Below are 12,974 nucleotides of genomic sequence, written 5' to 3'. Positions count from 1 at the left end.
TTTTATGTTTATACTGTATTATTTTCACTATAGTTTTGGTCTGAGCGATAAATATTACTCTTGACGACATCGAACTCTTGAATTGCTGTAAATTTGGACGCCATAAGAAAGATATTCACACAACGCTGATGTTTAATTTTTTAAGTGTGATTCCTTTTAATCATTTAGGTGTGATTCCTTCTGATCACACCTATTGTAATCTTCGGATTTTCTCAAAGTGTTCCGATCGATCTGAAAGTCATAGGGTATATGTTTTGAACATATGCCGAAAATCATAAGCCTGATGCCGAAAATCATAAGCCGGCAATTTCGGGTCCGGCCGGCCGTTCTGCCGTCTGTAGTACGCAATATCTCTAATTTGGATAGAGATATCTTCATATTTTTTTTTTAAATATCTACGCGCGCGTACGACGATTTCTATGCTATTAGTTTTCTGAAAAACCGGTTCTAAACCGGTTAAAAATCACGTTTTGTAGTTTTTCTCGAAATCTAAGCATGCGATTTTGAATTTTTTATGTTTATGTTGCAGTCCAGAGAATTTAGACCAATTTAAAAAAAAAAATTAAGACATTCGTCGAACGGTTCTCGAGATATTTCACTTTAAAGTCTATATTCGAAGATTTGTAAGGTGGCATATACAATTCACGATTTGCGATGTCTTTCGCGGATCTTCGCGATGCGCGAATTTTTTTGCGGATTTTTGCGGGGCGCGAATGTTTTCGCGGATTTTCTCGGGGCGCGTAATTTTTCGTGGAGTTTCGCTGGGCGCGTATTTTTTCGCGAATTTTCGTGGGGCGCGAACTTTTTCGAGGATTTTCGCCGGCGCGAATTTTTTTGCGGATTTTCGCGGGGCGCGTAATTTTTTGTGGAGTTTCGCTGGTCCCGTATTTTTTCGCGGATATTCGCTGGGCGCGTAATTTTTCACGGATTTTCGCGGGGCGTGAGATTTTTCGCGGGTCGCATATTTTTTACGAATTTTCGCGGGGCGCGAATTTTTTCGTGCATTTTCGCTGGGCGTGAATTTTTTCGCTGATTTTCGCGGGGCTCATATTTTTTCACTGATTTTTGCGGGGCGCGAATGTTTTCGCGGATTTTCTCGGGGCGCGTAATTTTTCGTGGAGTTTCGCTGGGCGCGTAATTTTTCACGGATTTTCGCGTGGCGTGAGATTTTTCGCAGATTTTCGCAGGTCGCATATTTTTTTACGAATTTTCGCGGGGCGCGAATTTTTTCGTGCATTTTTTGCTGGGCGTGAATTTTTTCGCTGATTTTTGCGGGGCGCGAATTTTTCGCGGAGTTTCGCGGATCGCGTATTTTTTCGCGGATTTTCGCGGGCGCGATTTTCTCGGGTCGCTGACAGGGGTTCTCAACGAATGTAAAGTTGAGACTTCTATCTCTCATAGTTTCCGAGATAATCGACTTTAAAGTTTTTCAGACACTCTCATGCATTTTCATTCACTTTTCCGTATTAATAACGATAATACGCTACATACAGTTTAAGAATTATTAAACAAAATTTGCATTATTTATGTATAAATATCGTTCGAGTTTGCCACAATCCAAATTTGCAATGAAGGAATCGCACCTCTATAAGCTGATCTAGGCTTATCACTGGTTTTTAGGTAGAAACGAAAGATATAAATATCCCGACTTTTTCATTTTCCTGAAATGTTGTCATTTTGAGATAGAATAGTATGGAATAGAATTGTCGATATGTTCCATTCACATTATGCATTTATGACTTTTGGTATCATTATTATTTGTAATATATATTTCCTACATTGTGTACAAAATATACTGGTATATAGATTTAGTAAGTGGTTAAAGGACTTAATAAAATTGAAACCGATCTATGAGAATATAATTAAATTTTTTGAGGGCTGAAACAGATAATGTTTTTGAAAAGTAGGATGGATTTAAAATGAAATCAAAATAAATCAATCATCGAAGTTTGAATTACAGTCAGTTAGCCCCAAAGATAAAATATTTTTTACGCTCAGTTTCTTTACACACTAAAAGCTCTTCTTAAAAATTACAATTTCCGTCGAAAAAGAAATCGCAAGCACTTCAAAATTCAATCATCTGATTAAATTGGAAGTTAAATTAATGGTCGTTTATTAAAGACATCCATTCTGTGGCATATATATATTCTATAAATATATTTCTTCTGATTTTCCCTACCTTTGACTTCTTACATTTCTCATCTACTGAAAAATTTGTAAAAGTGATGTTCTTCTACAAGCACAGCTCTTGGTTTCTCACAATTTTTTTTCTCAATACTTTTATCTTTGTTGTTACTATTACACTTTTGCTCTATTTTGTACTAGTGTTCATCCAGAAATTTATACTTTTTTAATCTCACGCTTTTTCTAAAATGCTTCAATCTTTGTTTTAGAAAAAATAAATTGGACAATCTAATCTATTATTTATAAGTTGATTTTTAATTTGATTTTTTTTTCTATCGTTCTTGAGATTTAAAATTCTTAAAAAGAAAATTTCATCTTACTACGAATTACGCATTTTATCAATATCCGATGAAAATTTTCCCTCGAGATTTACCAATCGGAATGTTTTTTTTCTTTTCAAATAATTTAACCCAATGAATAAATTTTAATAAATTTTACAGAAAGTTATGTGAGAAAATTTTTATGAAGTTGGATGAAAGAAATGCACTTTAACTTGTGTTCAAATTGGGAGAGAAAGTTTTGAGATTTTTTTTAACACAAGAGAAGTTCTAATGTAAGAAAATCAATGGAGATTTTATCATCTTTTATTGCAGAATAAAAAAAAAGAAAAGTTTCTAATTATTTTCATCCTATAGAAATTATTTTCTTTATTCATGCAAATAAACTTTATTGAGAGTGAAAATTATCTTGAAAAGTTAGACAACTGGAATGTTGTAAGAAGGTCGAAATATTTTGCATATTAATTCATGAATTTCTCAATTTCAATAAATTATTTTATCGAATGTTTTGATTTCTTTCTCACTAAAATGGCTCTTAATTTTTTTTAAATCCAGGTAAGAATGCGCATTTATCATTTAAATGAGCCTAATTAATTTGAAATAAATAATTGTGAGAATTCATTTCTTTTTATTTTTGTACCAAAGAAATAGGAAACGTTCTAATAGTCTACGATATTATAGTAACTTTTGAAATAAATTGAGGCGAGTTTCTAAAAAACGAACTCATAAATATACATTTTTACATCTATTACTGTACAATATAGTATTTAACATTCCTTAATATCCTAAGAATGTTTCAATGGTATATAGTATTTGCAAGTGCATGGAATAGTTTTTGATAGGAGATTCATTTTGGTTTTGAGTTCTTATACACATTTTCTTTAGCGCATGCATAAACAATGAATCGAATTTATTAGGTCTATATGTGATAAACTAAAATTAAATTTCAGATTTTCTTTTCTAAATAATAAAATAATTCAAAGTGAGAATTCAGACCAATAGTTCTCGATGTACGCGGTAAATTTTATTGCAAATAATTTTATTAGATAGTTAATCCATCTAATTTATAAAAAAAAAGAATAATTGAAAGCGAAAAAATAAATGAAAAATTAAACAAAGATAATAAAGATAAACAATAAAAATTCTTATAGTTTATCATAAATAGGTTTTTATGAACAACAACTTGTTACTTGTAAGAGTACTCTATTAATTGCAATAGACAGTACGGGAAACTGGGGCAAAAAGTCACAAATCGAAAAATTTAAAATTCAATATCTTCCAAGGTAAAAAACATAGCGGTTCAAATTTTTTTCTATAGATAGTCTCCATAGACCTTCTTCAATGTCGTAAGTTTCTTAGAATTCTAACAAGGAATTTAGAAAATAAAAAATATCGAAATTTTTAGCCCTATTTGTGAAATATTTTCCTTGCAGAAGATAACAATTATTACCTACTTATTTTCCAAAATTGATGCACTGGTGAATATTTTCTAAATAATTTGGATTTTTTGAATACAAATTTGCTATCTATTTTAGAAATTCACAAAAGTTCTTTTCTCCAGAAATTCTTTTATTAAAAATGGCCACTTGGGGTAAAAAGTAACAAAAGGTTTTCTCGCAGAGAAAACGGTATTTTACAAAGGTGTAGATGAATAAATTTTCTATGAAAATATGTCCTCTCGGTATTTTTTCAATTTTACGGAAGCTCGTAATGAAGGGAATCAAAATATGATAATACCCAATGTCTGGTACTATTTGCCCCAGCATTTTTGAGAATGGTCACAAAATTGCCTTTTAGAAATCGGCCCGATAAACGTATTTCCTTACAAAATAGAGTAAAATTACTTTCACAAAGTTGTAGAACGGTAAATTTCCTATAAAACTGCGCTAATTAGAAATTTTTGAAGCGCTCGAGTAGCTTGAAAAGAAAATATCCGTTTTGTGACTTTTTGCCCCAGTCTCTCCAATGTACTTTTGCGTACATTTTAAAATAATAGCATGGTCCGTGAAAACTAAGGAATTAATTAAATACAGTATTATAAAAAAAAATCATTGGGTAAAAGTTTGGGGCTTTTGAATAATAAGGAATTTATATATTACTCAGCCTAAAATGTATAATGTTGTTGTGTTCAACAAACATTCTTTGAATAACGGCCATGAATTTGAGGTTTAATCACTGTCTGATAGAGCTAATGCCACAATCAAAAGTGGCAAAGTTACAATCACAGATGCTATTGAATCTACCTTATTGGTGCTCGAAGTGGATCCCTGTCGTCCTTGAGTACTATCCTCGATATTGCTCATCTGCAATACACCGCTTTGACTTACATCTCGACTTTCGTCTGCCGGTGCAACTTCATTGTCGAACTCATCGGCAATGAGACGCGGAATTGCTTTGGTTGAACTTTGAGCCACCGTTGTGGCTTCTGATGTTGTTGTCGTAGTAGTTGTTGTTGTGCTGGTTGTTGTAGTTGTTGTTGTTGGGACGATTGTTTGATTGTGGATCCAATAGACCGGACTAAATTCAACTTTAACATCTTTCATCTCTGCCTTTTGCAACTGTGGATGAATTAAAAGCCATGTCAGAGAAAATATTTTTTAAATATTATTTTTCTGACAAAGCAATCTTTTCTATTTTTTACTGATCGAATCGATCGAATTCAAAGAGAGAGCAGTTATATAATCGACTTTTCTTTTCAATTTGTCTCTGTTCTGGAGCTTAAACGGTAAGAGATATCAACTTCCAGTTTTCGATGACCCCCAATAAAAAAAAACAAAATCTCTCGAAGTTTGTTTCTCCCCCTTCCCCACACCCTCTCTGACCCTATCAAAAACCATACTTTTTGGTTTTTCTCAAAATTGGCCCAAGCTTTCTCAATGATTTTTGGATATCGTCAGTTAAATTAGCATTTATCGAAACTTCATTTTTGCGATTTTGAGATATATACATATTTGGAATCAGCGTAATTTTGTTTATTAAACGCACTTGTAAAAAAGAAACTTTCATAAGCCCAATAAAAATTATTTTAAATAAAAATTATCGTAAGTGCCCTTAATTAAGAAAAATTTATCAGAATTTGTCGTAACTTCCATTTTTGGGGAAGTTACGACAAATTTCCATACAAAATTTTCAATAATCAGCATTTGCCGTAACTTCTTTTGCTCACTTGCGTGCCTTGTAATTTGAAGCAAAATTGCAATATTTCTCAATAAAACGTTTATAAACTCTTCCAAATATCGAAAGACAGTGCGAATAGTGTAACATGAAATCATTTTAATTGAATATTTGCGAGAAAGAAGTGAGAAAAAATCCCTAACCATCTGTCATTAATTCAAAACAAAACAAGCGACACGGCGCGCAAAATTTATTCAATAAAATTTATGAAATAAAAGCTTTTAGGGACAGGGATAAGAATTTAATTGATTAATTTAGTCAAATAAAGGCGCTTATTATAACTAGGGTAATTGAAATTGATATAATGCATTTTAGAAAATTGTCGTAACTTCCAGAATCTCCATACATTGGAAGTTAAGGCTTTATAAACGATGCAAGTTACGACAAAATATTATTGTGTTTCTTCTAACATATTTCTCAATATTGCAGCTTTTAAATAATTTTATAAAGATTTTCTCGAGTTAACTTACAGTTTATTAGTGCTACTTTTATTATTTTGACTCAAAAGTATCGCATTCGGGGCTCATTTTTAAGAAAAAAAATATTGAACTGAAAATTTCGTCTCCTGAAAAGTTGTCAAAAGGAAGTTACGACAAATGCTGATTTAACTGACGATATGTTTGAGAGCTAATCTAGGAGAACATTTCGCCCAAACACACCTATGGCAGGAAAATTCGCCATTTTGAATTACTGAAGGTCAAAGGTCAACCACTTTGGAAGGCTCATTTTTCAACCAATTTGGTTAAATTTGGATTTTTTGGAAAGGTATTGAAATTTCGAACCCGGCTGCATCGGTAATGAACCAGTTAACTCTTTCGTCTCTTTTGGGCATATGGTACCCAAAGAAGCATATGAATATTCTGTGAAAAACAATGTTTTTTAATTATTCAGAACTGATAAAAATCCGATTCTTGTGGATGATTACAAACTATAAGGATGTCCAAATGTAAGATATTTTTTGTAGGACCTCAATTAATTCCTGAGCTTAGATATTTTTGATTAAAAAATTGTGAATTTATCTTGCAGCATATGCTGCGGTCCGGAAAGAGTTAAGTACCGATTTTTGAATAATTTTACATCCCCAATAATCAACATTCCCTAAAAATAATGTTTTTTCGGTTTTTCTCAAAATTGGCCGAAGTTTTTCAATGATTTTTGGACATGCTTTAGAGCTAAATAGTCCAGGCGAACATTTCGCTCAAACATACCTATGGCTGGAAAATTCGCCATTTTGAATTATTGAAGGTCAAAGGTCAACCACTTTGGGGGGCTCATTTTTCAACCGATTTGGTTAAATTTGGATTTTTTGGAAAAGTATTGCAATTTCCAACCCGACTGCATCGGCCTTCATCGGTAATGAATCGGTAAAGTACCGATTTTTGATTTTCAAAAGCTTTTGTGATTTATGAATCAATTTGATCTCTAGTAGATCAGTGATTCCAAAGGATTATGCAAAAAAAACTAATTCACGGTGAGTTCTATCTCGTGAGTTCGAGCATTCCGCAAATCTGGGATGTTTTGCCATCTCTTTTTTTTAAATAAATTCTAAGTGTGAATGACGGGTTGTATTGCCACACAGAATACTACTCTTTCTCTTTCATTTATATTCATATCAATGGGCATATTAATAAAAATAATTGTATAGACACTCTTGAGAGTGCATAAAGCAAAACAATAAAAAAAAAACAGAAAATATTCATGAGCACTTACCACTGCCCTAATTGTGCGAGACACTGCATTGTCATTATCTGCATAATACGCTACGAGGGTGGCTGAGTAGGGCCCCTCAATTTTGGTATAATTTCCTCGGACTGTAACATTTAGGGCTGTCCCTGGCATTAAAATCGTACTCACTGTTTTTGTCTGTGAACATAAAATGAAAGTAACAAAAAAAAAATATAACAAAATCTTCAATATATGAGATATTATCGCATATAATTTTTTTCTATACCTCTATGACTTTTTCGGTGACTTTTAATCCCCAATTAATCTCACTTGGAAATTTGCCTGTCTCATAAACTGATGTCTCAAGACCCCTTGCGATTCCATCATGGGTACCCCAATATTCCACTCGATCGTAATCGTAAGTTATGACTGTTTCAACGAGGTTTGACATAGTTTCCAAGTTGGCTAATACTGTGGAGGCTAATTCTGTGGTATTTCGTTGTATTTGCGTCCTGAACTTATCCATCTTTATCTGACGCAATTCATAACGTACCGGTTCAGTCTCCACTAAAATTTCACCATCATTGTATTCGACTTCGCGATCTCCTTGATTCACTATAACTTTCCCTAAACGTTCCTTAGGATCAAAGCGACCTAAATCGTAATCCTGTCCCATTATCAGATGGTGGTGTTCATGCTTTGGGTCTGAATGAGCTTTTGAAATATGTCGAGCCACATAGGGGTCTTCTACCTGTAAAGTTAGAATGAATATAGGTGTGTATAGCTTTCGTGAAACTTCTTTCCAGATTTTGTCGCTGTATGATAAGTATATATTATATGTTGGGATTTGCAATTTTTTTCCAAGCAGCGAACGGAAGTGTTTAATTGAGGACGCGTATAAAATCAATATCTCATACCCAAATAGCAATTTGGAGTAAGATTACCGTTGGATTCCAAAATCGGGTCCTATGACGGTCGTCAGAGAGTCGAATGACGGTAAGTGGGAAATAATATGACGGTAATTACGGAAGTCATTTGGCGTCAAAATAACTCTGAAATTACTCGCTCATGACTAAAATATGACGCTGACTTCCAGTGTCCCTATAAAAAATCTTCCCCTCACTGGGTATATCTGAGGGGTAATTTAACTTGTCAAATGGCAAATAGAGCAATTCAGTGCTGTAAATTCGCAAAGTAATTGATATTTTCGCGTGTTTTCTCAACAATATTATAGTGTGCATTGGGAGAAAAAGCTCTTCCGGTAGACATGTGTGTTGTGATTCGAAAAAGTACAGTGCCGACAGGAATTAAGTGAAAATTAGGGGGAACTGGGGCAGTAGTAAACTGGGGTAGTTGTAAACACTGTGATTTTTTTCATTAATTTTAAGACTGCAGAGGATAAAACCCATAAGCATTCATAGATACCATGGGCATGTATGTTCACAGATGAATTGGTCAATAAAATCCTAATACTTTAAAAATAAAAATCATTTTACCCGAAAATGTTGATATTTCGATTATTTTGATCATTTTGATTTCCACCTGGAAATTAAAAACTGTGTAAAATAATCGAAATGTAGCAATACCAGTTCTTTCCTACATCTTTTAGGTATATTTATGCATTTACTAGAGAAATTGAGATTCACATTATTTCAAAAGAATTAATAATTGGTCAGAAAACAGCATTTGGGGTAGATGTAACCAGGCAATGTCAATTTCACAAAATGAATAGGTAAAAGAGTGGGAAATTGACCTTCATGCGAAATATCTATAATTCATAGATTACGAAAAAAATTGGTGGTGCTGTGTTCAATAAAAAGTCACATGATGTCAAAATATGGGGAAAATCCATTGAAAAATGTCTTTGATATGCATGCTTTTAGTTTTTTTGCTATTTTAATTATTCTTTGTAAAAAGTGTCGTGATTTTTTGAAAAATATGCAGTCTTTATATATCTCTTAAGTAATTAAAATAATTGAAAGTGGTACAAAGTTAATTTCAAGGGTGGAAAAAAGGGTGTTTACATCCTCCCCAGAAAGTGTTTACTTCTACCCCAGGTATTTTGTGAAAAGAGAAAAATGCACAGTGAAACAAATTTTATTTTTATGGAAAACTCAATTATTTTCCAGCATCCGCATTACCTTCTATGTATTGCCTATACCCAAGGGTAAAACATTAGCTAAGAAAGATTTTCCAAAAAATTACGGTGTCCTTGGAAAATCACCTCAAATTCGCATCTATCGAAAATGGTTACATGTGCCCCAGTCTCCCCTATGTATTTTTTTGCATGATAACAACATAAACATTTTTTTGTAAAATGAAATTTTGTGGTTCAGGAGTTTGCTCCAGTTTCTGTAGTGTCCTGTGATTAAAATTTTGTGTCGAAAAGACCTATTTAGTGAAAATTTTAAAACATTTTTTTTGTGTTGTCAAGGGCCTATCGACATTTCATTTTTCCATACGTTTTTGTATAGAGGCACTGAAGACTATTGGCAAGCTTTTTCCTAAAGAGAATTGACTTATCAGTCTGATATATTTCGAAATCGTGCATAAAAGCTATATCTAAAAATACATATTTCATAATGTCCGCCGAAATAATACAAGAACTACGAGCAAATTTGTTTAAGTCACGGTGCAATGTCTGGAAAATTTTTACAAGGGAAACTGAGAAATAGCTTCACTTTTTATTAGGCTTGATGGGCCCCTGGTATTGTTGCTATTCAGTTGGAAAATTTTCAACATATCGGATGCCTCATTCAGCAATAGTCGAACGGCAAAAATCTTCGCAAATGTGAGTAGTGAATTAGGGAAAAATGAGAGAAATTTACATAGAGCGTAGTAGAAAACGACAGAAAATGTGATGAATTGTTGAGAAAATAGTGTCTACGGTGGTAGTGCAATACAAAGTTGTAAAGTGTACTTAACGTCTTCATTCAAAGTGCGTACGTCGATTTTGTACCTATGCATTAGAGAAGGACGCCAAATGCATTGGTTTTGGCGCGTCATTTTTTGTACGGAAAAAGATCGTCGTTTGGAGTCGCTTTTGTTACCGCATGGCAGAGTAAACTTTAGAACCGTAAAATAACGATAATATTACTACAGTAGACTCTCTCAAATTCGGGCATATGGGGCCGAAATGTCAGCTGAATTAGACGGAAATTCGGGCGACAAACTTTTTGAAATGCAACGATTTCTTATTCATGTGCATATAGATATTGAGTTTACACACTCAAATAAAACGTAAATTTCATGAAAACCCCTTAATAATGCAAAAGCACATCAGAACTAAGACAAACCATGCCAAATTTGAGCATATTTGATTCATTTGATAATCATTATCAAACTTGAAAAATGACAACAAACTTTTTTCAAATTTAACTGCTGCCCGAATTTAAAAGTAGCCCGATCTTAAAAGAACCGAATTAGCGAGAGTCTACTGTAATTCAATATTGAGTAATGCTGTGACCAAAATACGACGCGAATACGACTAACTTTTAAGATTCCAATTAAGAGTAATCTTTTTGACCATTTTTTGTACACCAAAAACCAGTCATTTTTGAGTCAGAGTAATTTTTTTGCGGATTGGAATCGCTATTATGGTTGAATCATTTCTCATTCTACTGAATTATTTTACATAAATTTCGTATGAGATGAATTTGAACCTCTTCTGAGGATGCTGACTCATGCAGTCAATGATTTATCTCGCAATACACAGCGTTATAGGTAATCAAAATATATTTCTTACGTGTCCGCCGGTGGCACTAACAGCTCCAGTAGGAGTTCCACCGCTGAATTTACTCCAAGGTCTCCACGTGAGTTTACCACCATTACCCTTGTTCACGAGGATATCAAATGCGTGATGGGTTTTGGTTGATGTTGGTTGAGACACTGTGCACACAGTTCGTTCCTGGTGTTTAGTTGTGTGACCACTTGTGTAAATGCCATCGATAAGGGCTCGGCATACGTAGATGGGATAGCTGTCTTCCTCTCGAATGTATCTGCCCCCTTTGACCGCGAATTCCATTTGTTTGGGTTCTCCCGTGAAGGTTTCCCAAACTAGCGTGCTGGATGTGACGAGTTGGCCCACTTGGCCACTGATGAACTTGAATGTAAGCACACTTTTGGTTGCCGCCACAGTGTCCACGGTGAGAGTACCAATTACCACCCCCAGTATCCACATTATATACACAAGTGGTCTCATCTTCCCTGCTGCCAAGAGTTCTGCAAATGTGAGAAAGCACAGTACCTTATAGCCTATTATATTGCCAAAGCACTGCGTGTTGAGGCTGGTCCTCAAGGCACGCCCTGTACTTCATCAGATAATTATTCAACCCAAATTGGTAATTTCTTGAACTCCTTTACTAAATGGAAAATAACCAAATCTGAATGTTTCTTGTGTGATTCATTCTTTAGCACAAAGAACTTCAATATGGGGGGTATTTTCGAGATGTTGTGGTGTTCTCATTGACCACCAAGATAACTATCCAAATTCCTATTGGACTTGTTTAATCTTTTGATTAATTACTAAAGTAGTTCTAATGGAAGTGGAAAATTTAAGACATTTTTGAATTAGGAGGCAACAATTATTGTCAACAAATTACAATTTATCCACTTCCATGTGTGTATTATTCAAATAAACAATAGAACACAATGAGAACAATTTATCTCTAATAACTTTTCATTGATTATTTGCTCAAGAAATTGCGGATTCATGCAAAATAATTTTCTTCAACTATTTTTTTCAATTAAAATGGTAGATGATGAATTTTGAAAATTTTTCAAACACAAGGGGGAGATGTTAGGCTGAAAATGTGTACAGCACTTCCAGACACTTCCAAAATTTTCATGGAAGAGCCCTTTACACTTCCAGCATTTCGGAAGACTCCCGAAAAACTTGCAATACTTCCAGTACTTTCAGTACTTCTTGCACTTCATGCACTTCTCATACTTAGGAATCAGTAATTTATTCAACAATATAAAAAATCTAATTAAAAAACTTAAAAAATTCTCAATAAATTTATTTTTATGTAGGGGGAACTGGGGTAGTAGTAAACAGGGGTAGTTGTAAACACTGATTTTTTCATTAATTTTAAGACTTTAGAGGATAAAACCAATAAGCATTCATAGACATCATGGGGATGTATGTCCACAGATGAATTGGTCAATAAAATCCTAATACTTTAAAAATAAAAGCCATTTTTTCTGAAAATGTTGATATTTCGATTATTTTGGTCATTTGGATTTCCACCTGGAAATTAAAAACTGTGTAAAATAATCGAAATTTAGCAATACTAGTTCTTTCCTACATCTTTTATGATTATATTAATGCATTTACTAGAGAAATTGAGATTTTCATTATTTTAAAAGAATTAATAATTGGTCAGAAAACAGCATTTGGGGTAGATGTAAACAGGCAATTTCCCCGTAATTGTAGATGTCGCGAGGGTAGAATGAATGGCAAAATATTTTGTCTTCTTCTTCTTCATTTCATTCGTTTGACAGCTGCATCTCATGGTGGAAAATTTTTCGTTGTCCCGCGCAAAGGCTGTGTGGATGTCAAGAGACGTCCGGCGTCCGGCCCCTACAAAAACTTTAAAGAAGAGAAGAAGAAGAAGTCCCGCGCAAAAATTTTTAGGAAGAAAATGCAGAAAATACTCTTAATTTCTTTAGTAG

At 33.7% G+C, this 12,974-nt stretch overlaps 1 protein-coding gene across 6 annotated transcripts in view; it reads right to left on the bottom strand.

The window, feature by feature from the left end:
- Positions 1–30: 30 nt before the first annotated feature.
- LOC129801839 (protein unzipped) overlaps positions 31–12,974 on the bottom strand; it is a 30,102-nt gene continuing 17,158 nt past the window's right edge. For all 6 annotated transcript variants that reach the window (XM_055847199.1, XM_055847201.1, XM_055847203.1 and 3 more), the window contains 4 exons: positions 11,047–11,522; positions 7,588–8,052; positions 7,347–7,499; positions 31–5,020 (listed from right to left, as the gene is read on the bottom strand). In XM_055847199.1, the coding sequence (XP_055703174.1) occupies positions 4,631–5,020; positions 7,347–7,499; positions 7,588–8,052; positions 11,047–11,502 (1,464 nt within the window). In that variant the 5' untranslated portion in view covers positions 11,503–11,522 and the 3' untranslated portion in view covers positions 31–4,630. The remainder of the gene's footprint in view (positions 5,021–7,346; positions 7,500–7,587; positions 8,053–11,046; positions 11,523–12,974) is intronic.

Source organism: Phlebotomus papatasi, chromosome 2 (genome assembly GCF_024763615.1).
Source record: "Phlebotomus papatasi isolate M1 chromosome 2, Ppap_2.1, whole genome shotgun sequence".
Lineage (NCBI taxonomy): Eukaryota > Metazoa > Arthropoda > Insecta > Diptera > Psychodidae > Phlebotomus > Phlebotomus papatasi.
The sequence above is the reverse complement of the archived record's forward strand: the minus strand, read 5'-3'. Positions and strand labels throughout refer to the sequence as shown.